The sequence below is a fragment of the Lutra lutra genome, chromosome 13 (assembly GCF_902655055.1).
Source record: "Lutra lutra chromosome 13, mLutLut1.2, whole genome shotgun sequence".
NCBI lineage: Eukaryota > Metazoa > Chordata > Mammalia > Carnivora > Mustelidae > Lutra > Lutra lutra.
Genome location: NC_062290.1, coordinates 64,378,396 through 64,401,442, shown reverse-complemented (window position 1 = coordinate 64,401,442; position 23,047 = coordinate 64,378,396). Strand labels below are relative to the sequence as shown.

The 23,047-nt window shown below is 41.5% G+C and overlaps 1 protein-coding gene across 4 annotated transcripts in view; it reads right to left on the bottom strand.

Moving 5' to 3' along the window:
• Positions 1-23,047, bottom strand: part of INVS (inversin) — a 174,632-nt gene that overhangs the window by 11,956 nt on the left and 139,629 nt on the right. For 2 of the 4 annotated variants that reach the window (XM_047699046.1, XM_047699047.1), the window contains exons 14-15: positions 14,873-14,983; positions 14,266-14,362 (exon numbers count right to left, since the gene is read on the bottom strand). In XM_047699046.1, coding sequence (XP_047555002.1) covers positions 14,266-14,362; positions 14,873-14,983 — 208 coding nt within the window. Of the gene's footprint in view, positions 1-14,265; positions 14,984-23,047 lie in introns of all 4 variants that reach the window. The other 2 variants (XM_047699044.1, XM_047699045.1) reach the window with 1 other exon arrangement.

Here is a 23,047-nt window from a genome sequence, read left to right as displayed (position 1 = left end):
AGAAATGGAAATTAATAGAAACATACAACCTACCAACACAGAGTCAAGAAGAAATAGAAAATGCGAATAGACAAATTACTAGTAAGAAGATCGAATCAGTAATCAAAACCTCCCAGTGAAGAAAAGCTCAGGACCAGATGGCTGGTGAATTTTACCAAACATTTAAAGTATTAATGCAGGGTGCCTGCTGGCCTAGTCAGTACAGCATGCAATTCTTGATCTTGGGGTTGTAGGTTCAAGCTCCATGTTGGGTGTAAAGATAGCTTAAAAATAAAATCTTAAAAGAAGAAATAATGCCAATCCTTTTAAAACTCTTCCCAAAGAAGAATTGAAGAGTAGGGAACACTCGCAAACTCATTTCATGATGTCAGCATTACCCTGATACCAAAGACAGGAAAGGACACTACAAGCCAACACTCTTAATGAATATAGATGTAGAAATTCTCAATAAAATAGCAAGAACTGAATTCACCACATTAAAAGGATCATTTACCATGACTGAGTGGGATTTACCCCTGACATGAAAAGATAGTTCAACATACATAAAATTAAAGTGCTACATTACACTACTAGAATGAAAGGAAAACATGATCATTTCAATAGAAACAGAAAAAGCATTTTACAAAATTTAACATCTGGGGCACCTGGGTGGCTCAGATGGTTAAGTGTCTGCCTTCAGTTCAGGTCATGATCCTGGGGTCCTGGGATCAAGCCCCACATCAGGCTCCTCGCTCAGTGGAGAGCCTTGCTTCTCCCTCTGCCTCTCCCTCTGCTCATTCTCTCTTTCTCTCTGTACCTCTTCAAATGAATAAATAAAATCTTTGAAAAAGATTTAACACCTGATTCATGGTAAAGACTTAAGAAATTAGGTACAGAAGTAATATACCTCAACATAATAAAGGTCACATATGACAAGTCCACAGTTAACATCAAACTCAATGGTGAAAAGTTGGAAACTTTCCCTATGCGATTAGGAACAAGATAAGGGTGTCTACTCAACTCCTATTCAACACAGTCCTAGAAGTACTGGAAGTCCTAGCTAGAACAATCAGGCAAAAAAAAAAAAGACATTGTGCAAGTAAAGGAAGAAGTTAATCTCTATTTACGGATACTTTATATAAAAAACCTTAAGGACTCTACCAGGTAAACGGTTAGATCTATTCAACAAATTCAGTGCAGTTGCAGGATACAAAAATAACATGCAAAAATAAGTGGCATTTTCTAACACTAACAACAAATTATCTGAAAAGTAATAAAATGATCTCATTTATAATAGCATCAAAAACAAAGTAGGAGAGGGAGGAGCAAGATGGCAGAGGAGTAGGAGACCTAAATATTGGGTCCCAGGGGTTCAGCTAATATCAAACCATTCTGAACACCTACAAACTCAAGATAGAAGAGCAGCAATTGTAGGAACAAAATCAACCACTTTCTGGAAGGTAGGACGTGTGGAGAAGTGAATCTGAGGTGACATGGGAAGATAGACGGCGGGGGAGGGGCTGGCTCCTGGCAAGCGTTAGAGCATCAGGGCACAAAATCCGAACTTTTAGGAGTCTGCTCCACTGAGGGACATCATTCCAGAGGCTAAGTGGTGGGTGGAGACCTCGTGGTCTCAGGATGTGCGCGGTCGCAAAGACCAGGGGTATCTGAGTGTGGCAGAGCTGCCAGGTATCAGAGCAGGGAAGCTGGCTGCAGAGACTGAGCCATTGGGATGGGGGTGGGGGTTTCTCAGCTCGGGGATACCTTAAACTGAGATCTAAGGCACAGTCAGGCCACTGCTAGAGCAGGGACCCCACAAATGGCAGATCCGGAGAGACCCCCTTCCTTCTTCCTCTGGGTGGAGTGGCACAGGAGTACATTGCAGGAATCTGCTGGGTTTGGAGACTCCAAACAGGGCTGTGCACCAGAGATAGAAAGGCTCAGTCACAGGCTGGGTAAGCTTAGAGTGCAGCCGGAGACCTGGGAGATGGGAGGGATTGCCTGCTTTTCTCCAAGGACGCACTGAGGAGAGGGGCCCTGAACTCTAGGCTTCTATGGGTCAGAAACTGGGAGGCCGCCATCTTCATTCTCCTCCTCTAAAGCTGTATGGAAGGTGTTCAGGGAACAAAAGCTCCTAAGAGCAAAACCGAGCACATTTTAGAGCAGAGTCTTAGGCCCCTGGGAAGAGCAGTGCAATTCTGCCTTGGGCAAAGACATTTGAGAATCACTGCAACAGGCCCCTACCCAGAAGATCAGCAAGAACATCTAGCCAAGACCAAGATCACTGATCAATGAGAACTGCAAAACTGCAGCGCTAGGGGAAAGCATCACATAGAATTCATGGCTTATCTCACCCCTCCATGAACCTTTAGTCTTTAACAGTTAATTTTATTTTATTTTTTATTCTATTTCTTTTAAAATTTCTCCTTCCTACTTTAATGTTTTAAACTATTTTTTAAAAGGTTTTATTTATTTGACAGACAGCGAGAGAGGGAAGACAACCAGGGGGAGTGGGAGAGAGAGAAGCAGGCGTCCCACCAAGCAGGATCCCAGAACCTGGGGCTCGATCCCAGAACCCTGGGATCATGACCTGAGCCAAAAGCAGATGCTTAATGACTGAGCCACCCAGGCACCCCGTTTTTAAGTATTTTATCTTATCAATACATTTTTAAAAATCTTTTTTTTTCATATTTTATCCCTTCATTGTATATAACCTTATTTTTTCTATACATATAGTTTTTTCTTCTTTAAAATTTTGGGATACAGGGGCGCCTGGGTGGCTCAGTGGGTTAAGCCGCTGCCTTCGGCTCAGGTCATGATCTCAGGGTCCTGGGATCGAGTCCCACATCGGGCTCTCTGCTCAGCAAGAAGCCTGCTTCCCTCTCTCTCTCTCTCTCTGCCTTCCTCTCCGTCTACTTGTGATCTCTCTCTGTCAAATAAATAAATAAAATCTTTAAAAAAAAAATTTTGGGATACAGTTTCTTCTACCAGATCAAAATATACCCTAAATCTAGTGCATGGCTTTGTTCTAGTCTCCAGGCTGATCACATTCTTTCCTCTTTTTTTTTCTTTTTTCAGCCAATTTCTTATCAATTCCTTTTTTAGTATCTTTTTAAATTTTCATCTTTACAATCATATTCCATCCCTTCATTGTGTTTAGCCTTATTTTTGTGTATATATAAGTTTTTCTTTCTTTAAAATTTTGGGAGGTAGTTTCTTCTAACAGACTAAAATACACCCAAAATCAAGTGTGTGGCTCTGTTCTATTCACCAGTCTAAATACACACACACACATATATATTCTTTTTTCCCCTTTTCTCCCCCCAGTTTTGGGTCTCTTCTGATTTGGTTAGTGTATGTTTTTCCGGGGTCATTGCTACCCTTTTAGTATTTTGTTCTCTCATTCATCTCAAGGTAGAAAACTCACCACAAAAAAAAGAACAAGAGGCAGTACAATGGCTAGGGACCTAATCAATATGGACATTAGTAATATGTCAGAACTAGGGTTCAGAATGACGATTATCAAGGTGCTAGCTGGGCTTGAAAAAAGCATGGAGTTTACTAGAGAATCCCTTTCTGGAGAAATAAAAACTAAAATCTAACCAAGTTGAAATTAAAAAAGCTATTAATGAGGTACAATAAAAAATGGAGGCTCTTACTGCTAGGATAATTGAGGCAGAAGAGAGAATTAGTGATGTAGACCAAATGATGGAGAATAAAAAAGCTGAAACAAAAGACAATCAACTACTGGACCACAAGAGGAGAATTTGAGAGATAAGTGATATCATAAAATGAAATAATATTAGAATAATTGGGATCCCAGAAGAAGAAAGAGAGGCAGAAGGTATATTGGAGCAAATTATAGCAGAGAATTTACCTAATTTGGCAAAGGGAACAAGCATCAATATCCAGGAGGCACAGAGAACCCCCATCAAAAATCAGTAAAAATAGGTCCACACCCTGTCATCTAATGGTAAAACTTACAAGTCTCAGTGACAAAGAGAAAATCCTGAAAGCAGCTCAGGACAAGAGGTCTGTAACCTACAACAGTAGAAATACTAGATTGGCAGCAGACCTATCCCCAGAGACCTGGCAGGCCAGAAAGGACTGGCATGATATATTCAGAGCAGTAAAGGAGAAAAATATGCAGCCAAGAATACTATATCCAGCTAGGCTGTCATTGAAAATAGAGAGATAAAAACCTTCCAGGACAAACGAAAACAGAGTTTGCAAACATCAAACCAGCCCTATAGGAAATATTGAAAGGGGTCCTCTAAGCAAAGAGAGCCTAAAAGTAACAGACCAGAAAGGAACAGAGACAATATACAGTAACAGCACCTTACAGGCAATACAATGGCACTAGATTCATAACTTTTGATAGTTACCCTGAATGTAAATGGGATAAATGCCCCAATCAAAAGACACAGGGGATCAGAATGGATTAAAAAACAAAACAACAACAAAAAACAACAAGATCCTTCAATACGCTGTCTGCAAGAAACTCATTTTAGACCCAAAGACACATCCATATTTAAAGTGGAAAACAATTTACCATGCTAATGGACACCAAAAGAAACTTGAGTGGCAATCCTTATATCAGATAAATTTGATTTTAAGCCAACAACTATAATAAAAGATGAGGAAGGACACTATATCATACTTAAAGGGTCTGTCCAACAAGAAGATCTAACAATTTTAAATATCTATGCCCCTAACATGGGAGCAGCCAATTATATAAACCAATTAATAACAAAATCAAAGAAAGACATCAACAATAATACAATAGTAGTAGGGAACTTTAACACCTCCCTCACTTAAACGGACAGATCATCTAAGCAAAGATCAGAAATAAAGGCTTTAAATGACACACCGGACCAGATGGACATCACAGATATATTCAGAACACTTCATTCCAAAGCAACAGAATACACATTCTTCTTTAGTGCACATGTAACATTCTCTAGAATAGATCACATCCTGGGTCACAAATCAGGTCTTAACCAGTATCAAAAGATTGGAATCATTCCCTGCAAATTTTCAGACCACAGTGCTCTGAAGCTAGAACTCAGTCACAAGAGGAAAATTGGAAAGAACTCAAATACATGGAGGGTAAAGAGCATCCTACTAAAGAATGAATGGGTTAACCACAAAATTAAAGAAGAATTGAAAAAAATTCACGGAAACAAATGAAAATGAAAACCCAACTGCTCAAAATCTGGGACACAACAAAGGCGGTCCTGAGAGGAAAGTATATAGCAATACAAGCCTTTCTCAAGAAACAAAGGTCTCAAGTACACAACCTAACCCTACACCCAAAGGAGCCAGAAAAAGAACAGCAATGAAAGCCTAAACCCAGCAAGAGAAGAGAAATAATAAACATCAGAGCAGAAATCAAGGAAATAGAAACAAATAGAATGGTAGAACAGATCAACGAAACAAGGAGCAGTTTCTTTGAAAGAATAAGATTGATAAACACCCAGCCAGACATATCAAAATAAAAGAGAAAGGACCCAAATTAATAGAATCGTGAATGAAAGAGGAACGATCACAACCAACACCAAAGAAATACAATTATGAGAACATATTATGAGCAACAATACACAAGCAAATTTGCAATCTGGATGAAATGGATGCATTCCTAGAGACATATAAACTACCAAAACTGAACCAGGAAGAAACAGAAAACCTGAACAGACCCATAACCAGTAAGGAGATTGAAGCAGTCATCAAAATCTCCCAACAAAAAGAGCCCAGGGCTAGACAGTTTCCCAGGGGCATTCTACCCAACATTTAAAGAAGAATTAATACCTGTTCTCCTGAAATTGTTCCAAAAAATAGAAATGGAAGGAAAACTTCCAAACTCATTTTATGAGGCCAGCATTACCCTGATCCCAAAACCAAAGACCCCATCAAAAATGTGAATTACAGACCAATATCCTTGATGAAAACGGACGCAAAAATTCTCACCAAAATACTAGTCAATAGGATCCAATAGTATATTAAAAGGTTTATTCACCACAACCAAGTGGGATTTATTCCTGGGCTGCAAGTTTCATTCAACATCCACAAATCAACCAATGTGATACAATACATTAATAAAAGAAAGAGGGGCGCCTGGGTGGCTCAGTAGGTTAAAGCCTCTGCCTTCGGCTCAGGTCATGATCCCAGGGTCCTGGGATGGAGCCCCACATCAGGCTCTCTGCTCAGCAGGGAGCCTGCTTCTCCCTCTCTCTCTCTGCCTGCCTCTCTGCCTACTTGTGATCTGTCAAATAAATAAATAAAATCTTTAAAAAATAAAATAAATAAAATAAAAGAAAGAACAAGAGCCATATGATACTCTCGATAGATACTGAAAAAGCATTCGACAAAGTACAGCATCCTTTCTTAATCAAAACTCTTCACAGTGGAAAAAAACAAAACAAAACAACTCTTCACAGTGTAGGGATAGAGGGTACATACCTCATTATCATCAAAGCCATCTATGGAAAACCCACAGCAAATATCATTCTCAGTGAGAAAAAACTGAGAGCTTTCCCCCTAAGGTCAGGCACACGGCAGGGCTGTCTACTATCACCACTGCTATTCAACATAGTATTAGAAGTCCTAGCCTCAGCAATCAGACAACAAAAAGAAATAAAGGGCAACCAAATCAGCAGAGAAGTCAAACTCTTACTCTTTGCAGATGATATGATACTTTATGTGGAAAATCCAAAAGACTCCACCCCCAAACTGCTAGAACTCACACAGGTATTCAGTAAAGTGTCAGGATATAAAATCAACGCACAGAAATCAGTTGCATTTCTATACAGCAACAGCAAGACAGAAGAAAGAGAAATTAAGGAGTTGATCCCATTTATAATTGCACCCAAAACCATAAGATACCTAGCAATAAACCTAACCAAAGAGGCAAAGAATCTGTACTCAGAGAACTATAGAATAGTCATGAAAGAAATTGAGGAAGACACAAAGAAATGGAAAAATTTTCCATGCCCATGGATTGGAAGAACAAATATTGTGAAAATGTCTATATTACCTAAAGCAGTCTACATATTTAATGCTATCTATACCAAAATACCATCAAATTTTTCAAAGAAATGGAAAATATAATCCTAAAGTTTATATGGAACCAGGAAAGACCCCGAATAGCCAGAGGAATGTTGAAAAAGAAAACTAAAGTTGGTGGTATCACAATTCCAGACTTCAAGCTCTATTACAAAGCTGTCATCATCAAGACAGTATGGCTGGCACAGAAACAGACACATAGATCAATGGAATGGAATAGAGAGCCCAGAAATGGTCCCTCAACTAATCTTTGACAAAGCAGGAAAGAATGTCCAAATGAAAAAAGTCTCTTCAACAAATGGTGTTGGAAAAATTGGACCACTTTCTTTACACCACACAAAGACGAAATTCAAAATGGGTGGAAGACCTAAATGTGAGACAGGAAGCCATCAAAATCCTAGAGAACACAGGCAGCAACCTCTTCGACCTCAGCTACAGCAACTCCTTCCTAGAAACACGGTCAAAGGCAAAGGAAGCATGAGCAAAAATGAACTATTGGGACTTCATCAAGATTAAATGTTTTTGCACAGCAGAGGAAACGTCAACAAAACCAAAAGACAACCAACAAAATTGGAGAAGATATTTGCTAATGACATATCAGATAAAGGGCTAGTATTCAGAATCTATAAAGAACTTACCAATGGGTAGAAGACATGAACAGACATCTCTGCAAAGAAGACATCCAGATGGCCAATAGACACATGAAAAAATGCTCAACATCACTTGGCATCAGGGAACTACAAATCAAAACCACAGTGAGATACCACCTCACACCAGTCAGAATGGCTGAAATTAACAAGTCAGGAAATGACAGATGTTGTTGGCAAGGATGTGGAGAAAAGGGAACCCTCCTACACTGTTGGTGGGAATGCAAGCTAGTGCAGCCACTCTGGAAAACATTCTGGAGGTTCCTCAACAAGTTGGAAATAGACATACTCTACAACCTAGCAATCGTACTACTGGGTATTTACCCCAGAGATACAAATGTAGGGATCGAAGGAGCATGTGCACCTGAATGTTTATAGCAGCAATGTCCACAATAGCCAAACTATGGAAAAAACCTAGTTGCCCATCAACAGATGAATGGATAAAGAAGAGGTGATACACACACACACACACGGCATACTATGCAGCCATCAAAAAGCCCTGAAATCTTGCCATTTGCAATGACGTGGATGGAACTAGAGGGTATTATGCTAAGCTAAATAAGTCAATCAGAGAAAGACAATTATTATAGGATTTCTCTGATATGAGGAATTTGAGAGGCAGGGTGGGGGGTCAGGGGATTAAGGAAGGAAAAAATGAAACAAGATGGGATTGGGATGGAGACAAACTGTAAGTGACTGTTAATCTTATGAAACAAACTGAGGGTTGCTGGGGGCTGTGGGGGAGGGATAGGGTGGCTGGGTTATGGACACTGGGGAGGGTATGTGCTATGGTGAGTGTTGTGAAATGTGTAAGCCTGATGATTCACAGACCTGTATCCCTGGGGCAAATAATGCATTATATGTTAACTTAAAAAAAGGGAAAAAAATGAATAAAGACATGTATACAAACACACGCACACAAACACACAAATATGAATAAATTCAACTGAAGAGATGAAAGATCTCTACATTGAAAACTACAGAACACTGATGAAATAAATTGAAGACACAAATAATTGGAAAGGTACTATGTGTTCTTGGATTGGAAGAATATTATTAAAACATCTGTAGTGCCCAAAGCCATCTATAGATTCCATGCAATCCCTATCAAGAGTCCAATGGCATTTTTTTTTTTACAGAAGTAGAAAAATTCTAAAATTCATATAGAAGTATAAAAGACCCCAGTACCCAATGCAGTCCTGAAAAAGAAGGGGAGAAGTTTCATACTTCTGATTTCCAACTAAATTATATTATATTATATATATTATATATATTACATATATATTATATATATATAATAAATTATAAAGTTATAGTAATCAAAACAGAATGGTACCCATATAAAAAAAGATGCCTAGACAAATGGAAGAGAATTAAGTGCCCAGAAATAAATCCATGCATATTAGGTCAACTATATTTGATAAGGGAGCCTCAGTGGAGAGAACACAATTGTTTAATAGTGCTGGAAAAATTGGATATTCAAATGTAAATGAATGAAACTAGACCCTTATCTTAACACCACTTGCAAAAATTAACTGGAAATGGAATAAAAAGACCTAAATATAAGACCAGAAATTCCTAAAACTCAGGAAAAAAAACTCCCTTGCTAATGATTTTTTTTTTTTTGATATGATGCTAAAAGCACAAACAACAAAATAAAGAAGTGGAACTACAAAATAAAAGCTTAAGCACAGCAAAATAAATGACAATATGTGGAAATGAAAAGACAATCTGTGGAATGGGAAAAATATTTACAAATCATATATCTGATAAGAGGTTATTATCTAAAATACATAGAGAACTCCTACAACTAAATAGCAAAAAAATCCCAAATAATCCATTGGAAAAAATGGGCAAAGTACCTGAATAGACATTTTTTCAAAAATGATACATGAGTGGCTAAAAGGTTCATGAGAGGGTGCTCAACATCATTAATTGTAGGTGAAATTCAAATTATAACCAAGATGAGAGATCACATTGTGTCTGGTAGCATGGCTATTATCAGAGGATGAGATAACCAATGTTGGCAAGATGTGCAGAAAATGGAGCCCTGTTCTGTTGGTAGAATAGTAAATTGGTTTGGCCACTATGGAAAACAATATGGATTTTTCTCAAAAAATTAAAAATGGAACTACATATGATCCATCAGTTCTACTTTTGGGGATATATGTAGAAGGAAATTAAAATCTATGTTGAGATACCTGCATCCCCATGTTCATTTTAGCACTATTTATAATAGTCAAGACACGGAAACATCCTAAGTTGTCCATCCATGTATGAATGGATAAAGAAATTATGGTTTACATACAAGAGCCATAAAAAAGGAAATTCTGCCATTTGTGACAACATGGATGGACTTTGAGGGAATTATGCTAAATGAAATAAGCCAGAGAAAGCTAAATACTGTACTTATTATACTTATATGTGGAATCTTAAAAAGGAAAAAAAAAAAAGACCAGATTTTGTGGTTACCAAAGGTAGGGGGTCACCAGAGGAGGAACTGGGTGGAGATGATCAAAAGATACAAACTTCCAGTTAGGAGATAAATAAGTACTGGGGATATAATGTACAGCATGATGGTTATATTAACACTGCTTTACGGTATATAGATAAAAGTTGTTGAGAGCATCCTAAGAGTTTTCATCACAAGGAAAAAAAAAAACAATTTTTCCCCACTGCTTCTTTTTAATATCTACTTGAGATGATGGACCCTAACTAAACTTACTGTGGTAATCATTTCATATAAATTATATATGCAAGTCAAGTCATTATGCTCTGCACCTTAAACTTATACAAGGCTGTATGTCAATTCTCTCTCAATAATTGGTGGAGGGAAAGGGCTGAGTAACTTGGAGAAGTTCTCACAGCTAAAGCCAAGAGAGATCAACATTCAAACTCAGTGCTGTCTGACCCAACAGGCCAAGTCCAGCTAAGGACTTTGATCTTGATCTGTACGGTGTACTTGGTGGGGATCTGCAGAGGTTTTTTTTTAAAAAGGGTGGCAAAAGTGGGGCACCTGCGCGGCTCAGTTGGTTAAGTATCCAGCTCTTGGTTTTGGCTCAGGTCATAATCTCAGGGTTAGGAGACTGAGCCCCACATTGGACTGTGCTCAGTATGGAGTCTGCTTAGGACTCTCTCTCTCTCTCCCTTTGCCCCTCTCCCCCATGTGCCGGCTCGTTCTCTAAAATAAATAAATCTTAAGGAAAAAAAAAAAAAAGCGGTGGCAAAAGTAAGAGCTGTATTTTACTAAGTTCATTCTGTTGGAGGTTGGGGCCTGGACTGGGAGAGAGGGGAGGGGCATGGCAATGATGGCTGTCTTTATATCCAGTGTTTATTGGATGGTGTCTATCCCACATGCATTCCTAAACTTCTTATTGAACACAGCTGTTCTGGAGACTCCCAAGGAAAGCTTTTTCAGGGTTTATCTGATTTTTTTCTGATTGGTAGCTGATTAATTACTAGGGAGCCTAAAGGCACTGCAGAGACAGGCCCCATGCCTGATTTTAAATACACCAAATGAGAAATGAGGTCTTCCTAAAGTCTGCTAAAAAGTCTCCTTGTGATGCTAGGAGCAGTCCTTCTCTCTTGCCCTCAAGACTGATTTCATTCATACTGCAGGGTTCTCCTTTTTCCTGTAGCATGCCAAACCATGGGATTTCTCCACTAGAATATAGATCACATTTCCAAAAAGCCAACTCTGGAGGAAAAAGCTGGAGATATGGGGCAGTATTGCTCCATAGTTCAGCTGCTTTGGTTTGTGATGACACGCATCGTCTACACCTTCTTCTCTGTGGGCAGAAATCTCACTGGGGAGCCCAGGTGTTGGCTTTCAGTGGGTACATCTTCCACCTAATCATTCTGGTATGTAGAATTCTGAGTCTGTGTCCAGAGGACAGGATGGTCCCAGGGCTCAGAGGAATAGCCTCTGTTCTGCCATCCTCGAGGAAAACAGCACTCCTGGTTTGTTGGGAGCCCTAAGATGCCCAGTCATCCCGTTCAGCCCAGGGCTCACGGCCCTTAGTATGGTCCAGCCGATCCTTGCTAACTCACCCTACCACGTGCTGCAGAAGAGCTGACAGGAAGGTCGCTTACAAATGTTCAGGTAAAAGGAAGTGTTTAATACGACTGTTCTTAGCCACAGCAACTTTCTAGCCTCACTTAGATCACCCAGTATCCTGTTTCAATCTTGAAAATAAAGTCTTGATTGGTAATAAGACTCACACTTTAAGACTCAGCCTCACTCACTGTTCTCCATGCCCAAGGTTCCCTCTGCTCACCCTCTCCTTGCGCATTTCCCAGGTGGCCTCTGTCCTTAACGTGTCTCCTGGGACGACAGCCTGCCTCTCTGTGGAGCAGTTATGTGCCAGACCCTGTTCTCCGCCCCACCCCTCGCTGCTCCTTAGCTTGGGTGTCAGACACCACACACTGTCCCAGGACACTGCTTTGGTCTCCTGTACTTAAAATGGAAGATGCGTAAGGCTATATAACAGAATCAGTAAGAGGGTTTTTACTGTCACCAGACCTGTGACTTCCCACAACGTGCAGCATTCCACAGTCCCTTTGGGAGTCAATGTCCCAGGTCTCAGAATTGCATACCGGTGCAGCCAGAGGGCTGGGTAATTGCCTCCCCAGATGGGCACACAGACTGTGAGCCCAGTGTTCTTGAGGGGATGACTGAAGGCTCATTTGCTGCTATGGACACTTACGGACAGGACCTGTCAGCTTCTGACTCTTCAAAGGAGTCAAAGAACAGTTTGACGGGAAGGCATTTCGGCTAGGGAGCAGCTGTGGGGCCTGATGTGGTAAACCCTTCTGGCTTGTTTAGATCCCCAGTTTCAGCTGAAATACATAAAAAGTTCCTCTGGGATGGTCGCCAGTGTGCATCTGGCAGAACTCCCCAAGTCGGGGGAGCAAGTCCCGCGCCCATCTCTGGCTGCAGAGGCAGAGTAGCTCTGCTCCGAGCCCAAACTGGCACTTCTTAGCTCTGTAACTTGCTGGGTTTATTAACCGCTCTGTGCTTCAGCTTCCTCATCTGTGAAATGGGGACAAGAACACGATCTACCTCATAGGGCTGTTGGGAGGCCTGACTCAGGTAATACAGGTAAAACTCGTTAGAACAGCCCCTGGCACAAGTGCCTGATCAATGCCAAGTACTAGTATTAGCCACAGTAATGACAACATCAACGTTACCTTGACCAGTGTGAGCCCATCCATGCAGCCCTTCCGCTCCAGCCTGTTCTGAGGTAAAGAGCACGAGGTCTGCCTCAGCTGCTGTGACTCTGACCACAGCAAACACCCCCTTTACCGAGAACGTATGGGAAAGGCCCTTGAGTCAGAGCTTCAGGGGCCTGCTTTGTACCACTGGGACAAGTCGTTTTTCTTGAGACAATCTGCTTGTCTGAAAAATGGAGACACTGATCCCTATGGTGACAGCTTCCCGGGGTGGTGGGGAGAGCAAGGGGGACCAGGCAGATGACTTTATAAGGCCAGCGGCTTGAACAGACATGAGGACGCACTGTGGCAGAGGCTGTGCCCACATGGAGCAGATCGGCCGACTCCCAGCCAGGCAGTCCTTGGCACTACAGTCCCGGAGGCCTCTCCCCGGATCTCCCAAGAACCTCTCCTGCTCTCTCCACTCTCTCTCTCTCCTTCTGCCAACAGGAGGGGCTTTCTGGCCCTTTTATCTCCTGACAGGGGTGTTGACATGTGGCACACCTGTGCTCGAAGTGATTTACTTGCTTTGTTCCCCCATCGGCCTTCCTCTCTCTGGAGATGGAGGCCACCTGAGCCCCACCTGTGGGCCATGGCTCCAGCCCTCCCCCAGACACCAGTCATGACTAAGGCCTCATCTAGATTTAGGCCTTGGGGGGGCCTGCAGATGAAGGAGATTCTGAAATATGTGAAAAACTTGCAGCAAAGGACTCCTCCAGTCCTCCCATGATGACTCCCTGGAGGAATTTGTCTCCGTATGTCAGGACACCTCCACGACTCCTCCTGGCACCCATGCCATACCCCCAGCTTGGCAGGTGCATGCGCAGGGTTTTGTAATCTAAGAGCCACTTAATCCATTATGACCAGGCCCTGGTTTAGGTACTCAGGCTATGACTAATTCCTGGGTAGTAAAGAAATAAAAAGAAAAATAAAATATCTTCCATGTGTAGTGCTTTAGAATTTAGGAAGGGCACAAGATCTCATTCTAGCAACCTGCCATACAAGCAGAACGCAGCAATGACAAAACCCTGTTTTACAGATGACGAAACTGAAGGTCAGGGAGGCCACGTGACTGGCAAAGGTCAGGTAACTTGTCAGACACCCGGAACTCAGGCTTCCTGGTTAGAAACTGAACACTCTTTTCCTTTACACCAGGCTATCCTGGGTGCTTCCTAACTTTCTTGGCAAAGCTGTCTTCCAAATAGCTTATGCAGAGTAAATTACAAGGACCTACCCGTGAGTGAATTTTATGGGCATGCTCAGTAAAATTGGCCTGTTAGGCCAGCACGTGGAGTTCACTAGAAAAACAGAGCACGGGGCGTGTCACGTTAGGAGTATGAGGAGCTGTGGCACCTCCCCCGCCTACCTTCTCCAGGCCCGCTGGATGACCGCTGCTGCCTTGTTCTTTTTGCGAAACAGCTCTTTCCTGCTTCTTTCTTTCTGGATTATCTGCAGCCGCAGCTCTACAGGGAGAAGGTCAATATTCAGAGTCTGCCCAGAGAGAGCACCAGGTGCTGGATCAGGCTCCTTGGATATCCGGGTGTCCTCAGACAGGGTGGATGTTCCCGACTTCCTGACTCCTGACCCCAACACCTCCGTGTTCTGTGGCAAATCTGAGTAGATCCCTCCTGTGAGCTTGTCCTGTGTCATTTTGTTTCTTGGTGTTCGATGGTGGAGAGGATTCTGCCCAGCATGGACCACCTCCCCCTTGGCACTCCCAGGCCGGCTGGAACCAGCCGGGGAGTGCCTTCCTCCTCGGAGCTCTTGAATGCGCCTTCTCTGGGATGCACATTTGGCCTTGGGTGCTGTGTCCTGCCGCCGGCTGGGTTTCCGGGGCCCATCCTGCTGTGGAAGGCTTGCTGCTGCCCAACTGGGGTCCTCTCCTTCCTCATCAGGCCTGGCTACCCTGGTACAGGAAGGCTGCTTCAAGAAGCCTTTCCCTTTGTCACACCGCTGCTCACCAACTGTCTCACCTCTGGACTTCTCAACAGAGGAGACTCCTAGATGTCTGCTTCCATCATTGCCTTCACTGGGGCTGAAGTGGACACAGGCAGATCGGCCTTTAGACTGTTGTCTGGGTGATTCTTGGGGAGACAAGGAAAAAGGGAAAGAATATTTACTGCCCAAACTTGCATAGTAGTTCTGCTCATTTGGTCACATAAAATACTCAGACTTGTCCTATTAGCAACACTAATGATAGTAGTGATTCTAATTAGGGAAAAAAATAAACCCAACCTGTTCAGCTTCTATTTCTAGCAATGGAATGTCAGATAACCTGAAAGTCTTCCCACTATAATGCTGACTAAAATATAATAAACATTCTTCTACAAGCACAATAGTGCCTTCAAGAAAATAAAGAAAATCCAAAAACAAAGGAGAGGCCAAAACAAAGAGAAAACCAAAAATCAGGGTGTTAAGTGTGTGAGTTGATATAGCAACCGTCTGGGCAGGTACTCATGGTGGAGTGGACAATTTTGGTCTTACTAAAAATATCTGGCTGTCTTTTAATATCCAGATAAGGACAGAAAACAAGGCCTTTAAAAAAAATCTTCTTTCTTTATTTGACACACAGACAGAGATCACAAGTAGGCAAAGAGGCAGGCAGGGGGGCGGGAAGCAGGCTCCCTGCTGAGCAGAGAGCCTGATGCGGGGCTCAATCCCAGGACTCCGAGATCACGACCTGAGCCAAAGGCAGAGGCTTAACCCACTGAGCCACCCGGGTGCCTCAGAAGACAAGGTCTTGCAGGCAGAAAGTTAGCTAGGACCAAGACCCTGCAGGAAGCCAGGCTCTTGAGGGGGTATGTCCTCTGGGCTATGATAGTCCAGATAAAAAATCGAGTTGCCAGCACTGGAAAACAACAAGCAAATTTGTCTTCGCCTGGGTTCTGGATGGGGAGAAGAGTCTCCTTGGAGGATCTGAAACCCAAGTCCTGTGCCTCACACGGGGTTCACATTCATTCATTCTCAACCCATAGGAAAAATTAATATAAAAAACCAGTCTCAGGATGGTGGTAAGAATGCTTCACTGAAGCAAATGCAGTATTACTTCAACGTGGCATTCCCTCCACTCAGCTCGCACAGAGGGGTCCTTCTGAAAATGACGTCACAGTCCAAAATTACAAAATGCACGAGGAAACAGTCTACTGCGAATGCGCTACCAGACACAATAGCTCTATCAGATCAACAAGAACTGAGCTAATAGAACAGTGTGCACATACACAAATACACATGCACTGATTAAACTGTGATTAAACACAAAAGAATTTAAAAAGAGGGGAAAAGAACAGATTTGAAAAAGGACTAAATATAACCTCTAAAATGAAACAGTTTAGACTCAATACCAAAAGCAATGAGGGAACTTCTGCTTCTGTAATGGCAGAACAGAGGCACACTCACCACTGAGGACAACAGAAAAGCCAAACAAAATATTACAAACCACCTGTCTGAAGGCATCGAAGAGCTAACAGGACAGAAAACATGTGGGGGCCGAGATGCAGGAGAATTGGGTAACCAACAGAGATGGGCAAGGCATCTGGGGACATGTATTCCTAAGAGAATTATATCATCCCCTCAAGGTTTGGAGGACAAAACCTGGAATCCAGAACCTGCCAAGAAGTTTTTTGTTTGTTTGTTTGTTTTTGGGCTGGGACCCTGGAGGGCTATATCTTAGGAGAAAAGGTGAACTCATAGTAAATTGATCCTTGTAGGGACTGAGGGCAGCTTTGCTTCCTCTCAGTATTGAAAACTGGATTAAGGTTTGGATTGCTCAAACTTGGATCACTCATGCTCCTACATGTCGGCCAGAAGCCGATGTAAATTCCTGTGGAGGAATTACTATCATCTTAGGTCTCATGTTATTTATCATGTAATTTTTTTTATATTAAATGCTTACCACTCAATCAAAAATATGCAGGCAGATAAACAGACAACATAATATTCAAGGGGTGGGGGAGACAATAAGACAGACACACAGGTTATCTAGATAATTTCTTTTCAGAAACAGACTTTAAAACAACCATTTTACAGTGCAAAGATGTATCTAAACTCTGCTATGCTTCATGTAAGACAAAGGGTAAATAAGGGAATCCGCTTGTATCTGCTCATTTGTATAAAGGAAATATACAAAGGATAAACCAGAAACCGAAGAGATTGGGTACCTACTGTGATGGGGCAGGAAAGGGGGAGAAAGAGGGAAATGGGACCTGGCTAGTGGGGCTGAGGAGGGCAATACTTCTATGGGTATATCTTTTTGTATAGTTCTGACTCTTAGAACCATTATAATGTTTCACATACACTACTAAAGCCCCAATTAATTAAACAACAAGATACCACTATTAGATGGTGGAAACTCAAAAACACTGACAACACCAAGGGCTGATGAGGAGGCGGAGCCACCGGAACTCTCAGACACTGCTGCTGGGAATGCAAGACGGTACAGCCACTTTGCAAGGTGGTGCAGCAGCTCCTTACAAAACTGTTCACACCACAGGAGCCAGCAGTTTTCTCTTTGTTATTTACCCCAAGTGAATTTAAACTAATGTCCACCCAAAACCCTGCACATGGATGTTTAGAGTAGCTTTATTCATAATTTCCCAAACTTGGAAGCCACCAAGGAGTCCTGCACTAGCTGAATAGATGAACAATTGTGGAACATCCAAACAGTGGAATATTATTCAGCACTAAAAAGAAATGAACTGAAAGGAAATGAAATGAGTGCTAAACAGAAAGGAGTTACCAAGTCTTGGAGGATGTTCCTAAGTGAAATATTACTTCCCTCATATGAATATTACTAATGCATATTAGTAAGTGAAAGAAGCCCATCTGAAAAGGCTACTTATTGTATGATTCCAACCCTATGACATTCTGGAAATGGGCAAAACTGTGGAGCTAGTCAATGGATTGGTGGTTGCTAAAAGTTCGAGGGAGGGAAGGATACACAGGGAGAGCACAGGGCACTCTGATGGTTAATTTTATGTGTCAACTTGACTGGCATCAGGGGTGCCCAGATGGCTGCTAAAATATTACTTCTGCATGTGTCTGTGAGGATGTTTGGGAAGAAATTAGGATTTGAATTGGTAGACCGCGTACAGAAGACTGCCCTCACCAATGCAGGTGGGCAACATCTAGCCTGTGGAGGGCCTCAGTAGAACAAAAAGGTGGAGGAAGGGCAGATTTGCTTTTTGCTTGAGCTGGGACAAAGCTGCGCTTACACACAGGTGCTGCTTGTTTTCAGGCTTTCAGACTTGGATCAGAACTTATGCCATCAGCCCCCTCATCCCCCTGATTCTCAGGCCTTTGGACTCGGCCTCACACCATCTGCCACCCTGGTTCTCAAGCCTTCAGATTCACTGAATCATACCACCAGCTCTCCTGGTTCTCCAGCTTGCAGGCAGCAAATCGTGGGACTTCTCAACCTCCATAATCCAGTGAGCCAGTTTCTATAGCAAACCTCCTCTTTTATATATATCCTATTAGTTCTGATTCTCCGGAGAACCCTGACTAATACAGGCAATGAAACTCTTGTGTACGATGCTGTAATGGTGGATATGAGTCATTATATGTTTGTCAAAACCTACAGAATGTGCAACACCAGCCATGAAGTCTGATGTAAACCGTGGACTTCGTGTGATAAGGAAGTATCAATGTAGGTTCATCAATTTAAACAAATGCGCCACTCTGGGAGAGGACGCTGAGTGGGGAAGTACATGTATGGGGGGGGCCGGGAGTGTATGGGAATTCTGCCCTTTCTGCTCAATTTTGCTGTAAACCTAAAACTGCTCTAAAAAGTAAATTCTACTAAAAGGAAAAAAAAAAAAGGTCCAGACTTCCAGTTCTAAGATAAATAAGTCACAGGGATGAAAGATACAGCATAGGAAATATAGTCAATATTATTATAATAGTGTTGTAAGGTAACAGATGGTAGCCACACTTATGGTGAGTATTGCGTAATGTACAGGATCGTCCAATCACTATGTCATAAACCTGAAAGTAACGTAACACTGTGTGTCAACCATCCGTCAGTAAAAAAAGAAAAGAAAAAAGAAAAATAATGAAGAAACTGCTAGATGATATTAGATGCTACTAACTAGTAATGATAAAAATGATGTGATTTGGGTATTAATAGAGATAGATCAGTGAGAAAGAATACAAAGCTAGAAGTATACCCATATATTAAAAATACATAATAAGGATAGTGCTTTTAATTTGTGGTGAGGAGCTGAGCTGCTTAGAGCCCCTGGGTGTGAACCCAGAGAGGATGCTGTACCCCTCCTGAAGCCTTATTCACAAAGCCCACTGCCAGTGTCACGGCTCCAAGTATATGGCTCATTTCCATGTATATTATTGTATATTCTATGCAGATTATTTCATGTATATGCCTAGAACAACTGTCTATTCTCTAAAAAGAAGTCATTAGATTCCAATATTACTATATAAAAAATTAAATCTGAAATAGTAAAAATTAGAAAATATATGTGATTTTACATCTTGAAGTGGGAAAAACCTTTTCTTAGGGAAAACCACAAGGATAAAAAGCTCAAAAGAAAAAATTAAACAGAATTAAAGGGTAAATTTTAAAAAGACATTCATTATTCATGATAGACAAAGGTTACTATTATTATATGCTGAGCTTTTAGAGTGGTTAAGAAAATGAAAAAAAACAATATAAAAATTGACATAGTACATCAGTGAACAATCTAGAAATAAATACACAGAGCCAGTAAAATATGACAAAATTCCATCCTGCTAACTAGGATTCAATAAAATCACTATTTGCCTAAATGTTTGGAGAGAGTTTTGGGTTTTTTGCTTTTGAAAGGCTGAAATAACCTTTTGCAACCTTCCTGGAATGAAATTTGGCAGGATGTTTAAAGAGCCATAAAAATTAGAGATGTACACAAAAATTTACGAGAGGTTATTTAGCTCATATGTCCTACAACACAGACATGATTAAACAAATCATGCTGTATTCATAATCTGATATAATACTAAGCAGTCACTAATATTTTTGTTGAAAAAAGGAGATAATGTAAGAAAATCTCAAAATGGGGATGCCCATACTCTTCTGAAATAAAAGAAAAAGAAAGTTCTAGAAGATGGATTTGTGCCAAAGTGATAAGAGTTGTTTAACTTAAGGAGGATTTTTATTTTTTTCTTTGTTCTTTTCTGTTTTCAATTATTTTATAATGTACAATGACCGATTTGTAATTAGGAAAAAGCATCATTTTCTGCTTCAATAAAGTACCCAACACCGGGCACCTGGGTGGCTCAGTGGGTTAAGTCTCTGCCTTTGGCTCTGGTCATGATCTCAGGGTCCTAGGATTGAGCCCCGCATCGGGCTCTCTGCTTCCCCCTCTCTCTGTCTCTCTGCCTGCTTGTGATCTCTCTCTCTGCGTCAAATAAATAAATAAAATCTTTCAAAAAAATAAAATAAAATAAAATAAAATAAATAAAGTACCCAACTAAAAAAGAGAAAGAAAGAAAAAGCCCAACAATTAAAATCAACTGGGATGTGGGAAAGAACTCAAAATGGAATATAAATAGTAACAAACAAACCTAACTGTATTACAAATGAATTAGGTAACCACACTAAAAGGCGAAGAAAAGAACTGACCTAAGTAACTTATTAAAAACATATTTTGGCTGAATAAGGACAAAAAGAAATGTATATAAAGATTGTGCTCTAGTTAGTAAGTTTGTTTCTCACAGGATTGGGTTAGCAATTCTGAAACTATTTTATGTGTACACCAGAACTGAAGAAAGAAGCATATATCTCCTAGATGATGGGAAACAGATCTTTCACTGTTGGAGGAAAACTCTTGAAGTAAAGAGAAGAGATAGAATAATCGCTGTGGTGTTGAATGGAACCGGAGGTATCACGAATATGAACTCATGGGGTGTGTGTGTGTGTGTGTGTGTACGTGCGTTTATGTGTGTGTGTGTATGAGATACACATACACACAGATAAATGCAGAGATAGATGTAAATAATTTTTAGCTCTGTCTGCTGAAAGGGCTTAGGAATAATGGTAAATAGTAATACGCCCACCAAGTGCTCAGATTTTGGTTTCTATTATCATTCTTCAACAGAGGGAACCAGGGTTCTTTGGAGAAGTGGTTAATTCTAGGGCTCTGAATCGGGGAGAGACACAATGAGGTTTCATTTCGAAGAGATTAATCTGTTCACAGAGAGGAAAATGGATTAGGTGAGTTGGAGCAGATAAGTAAGACCCGTGAGGAAGCTACTACAATAGTCCAAGTTAGAGACAAAGGTAAGAAGATGTGAGGTAGAATATACGGTGGTGGAGGATGAGAGGAAGAAAACAGGTTTGAAAGATGTTTAGGAAGTCAGTGAGACAAGAGCTGGTGACAGGCTGGGTATGGGCGGTAAAGGAAAAGGAACTAATCATTACTCCTGCACTGAATGTCCACACAGATGAGTGTGTCATTAACCAAAGCAGAGCAGGCTTACATAAAACCTTCATCCGTCCTGTCGCAGATAGGTTGAGTTTGGGATGCCTTTGGGACATCCAAGTGAGGGCATAAGTAAAGAGTTAAATATACATAATTGGAATAAAGGAAGGAGGTCAGGGAGTTTTCGGCACACAGGTGGTAACTGGATTTTCTGTATTAGCCACTGTACACGCACCAAACGTAAGGGCCTGCTTACTCCCACCAGTCGTACCCACTAGTTCTGGCAGCCCATATGGTGAGAAAGAAGACAACGCCAGGGATGGCCCTTAAAACAGTGAGTTTCTCCTCCACTAGACTCTCTTGAGAACCACACTGACTCAAAGACAACTTTATCTCACCACCTCCCACAGGCAATCTGCTAGCAAGTCCTCTGCACTGCACCTCTCCAGTCCATCCTCCCTCCTCACCCTGCCGCTGTGTCTCAGTGTCAGCCTCCAGGCCCACCCGCCACTCAGCCGCAGGAATCTTCCTAAGTGTTCTGCCTCCTTCCTCCCCTACCTCTTGAAATCATAGTGAGAGAGTTATCCTAACAGCTCATATTATAGAGTGCTTTAGACACTGTGTTAAATCTTTCCACGGGTTATCTCATGAATGTTCATAAAATTCTGAGACAGGCATTTTCCCTCCCTTCCTTCCTTCCTTCCTTCCTTCCTTCCTTCCTTCCTTCCTTCCTTCCTTTCTTCCTCTTTCTTTTTTTTTTCTTTCTGTCTTTTTTTTTTTTTTTTTTTTTTTACAAATAAAGAAATGGAGGCTTAGGAGAAGTTAAGTAACTTGATCAAGATTATATAGGTAGTACGTGGTAGAGTCTAAATATGATCCTCGTTATTCAATTCTAAGCTTGTGCACTCAGCCGTCATGCTCTACATGCACTGTAAATAAGAAGGGGAGAATTACTATGAGAGAGAAGAAAGAAATAACTTACTAAGAGAACGGAACTCTGTTACAGAAAACAGGAGTACACCCAATGAATACTTTCATGTCTTTTTTTTTTTTTTAAGATAGGTTGATTTTAGAGACAGAGGGAGAGCAACCATGGGAGGGGCAGAGGAGAGGGAAACTTTAGCAGACTCCTCACTGAGCTCAGAGCCCAACTCAGGGCTTGATCTCAAGACCCTGGGATCATGACCTGAACTGAAACCAAGTCTTGGACAGTTAACTGACTGTGCCACCCTGGGGCCCCTCATGTCCTATTTAATAATCTTTCATGTCTTACTCTCAAGCACCTAGCTAGTCCCATGCAGCTATATGTTCAACAAATATTTATTATGTCTCTTATGTACCAGACACCCTACTGGGTGCTTGGTACACAGAAGTAGGAGACACATTGCTCCTTGTGATACACTGTTTAATGGTCAAAGATTCTTTCCATCCCACTATGCACTCACTTTTGAAATGTGCCTTTTGCAACATCTTTAAACCAGAGGTGGAGTCTCTGTCTCTACCCCCTTGAATCTGGGCTGGCCTTGCAAACTGGTCTGATCAACAGAATGTGGTAAAAATGATAGGGACGTTTTGGAGCCTAGGCCTCAAGAGAGCTTGTCGCTTCTGGCTTTCTCTCTCTCGGAGTTCTGTCTTGAGAACAACATGCAAGGAAGATGGTCTAAACTCCCGGAGGATGCAAGGTCATGGAGAAGAGATCTGAGACCTCTCAGCCAACAGCCAGCACCAATGGCCACA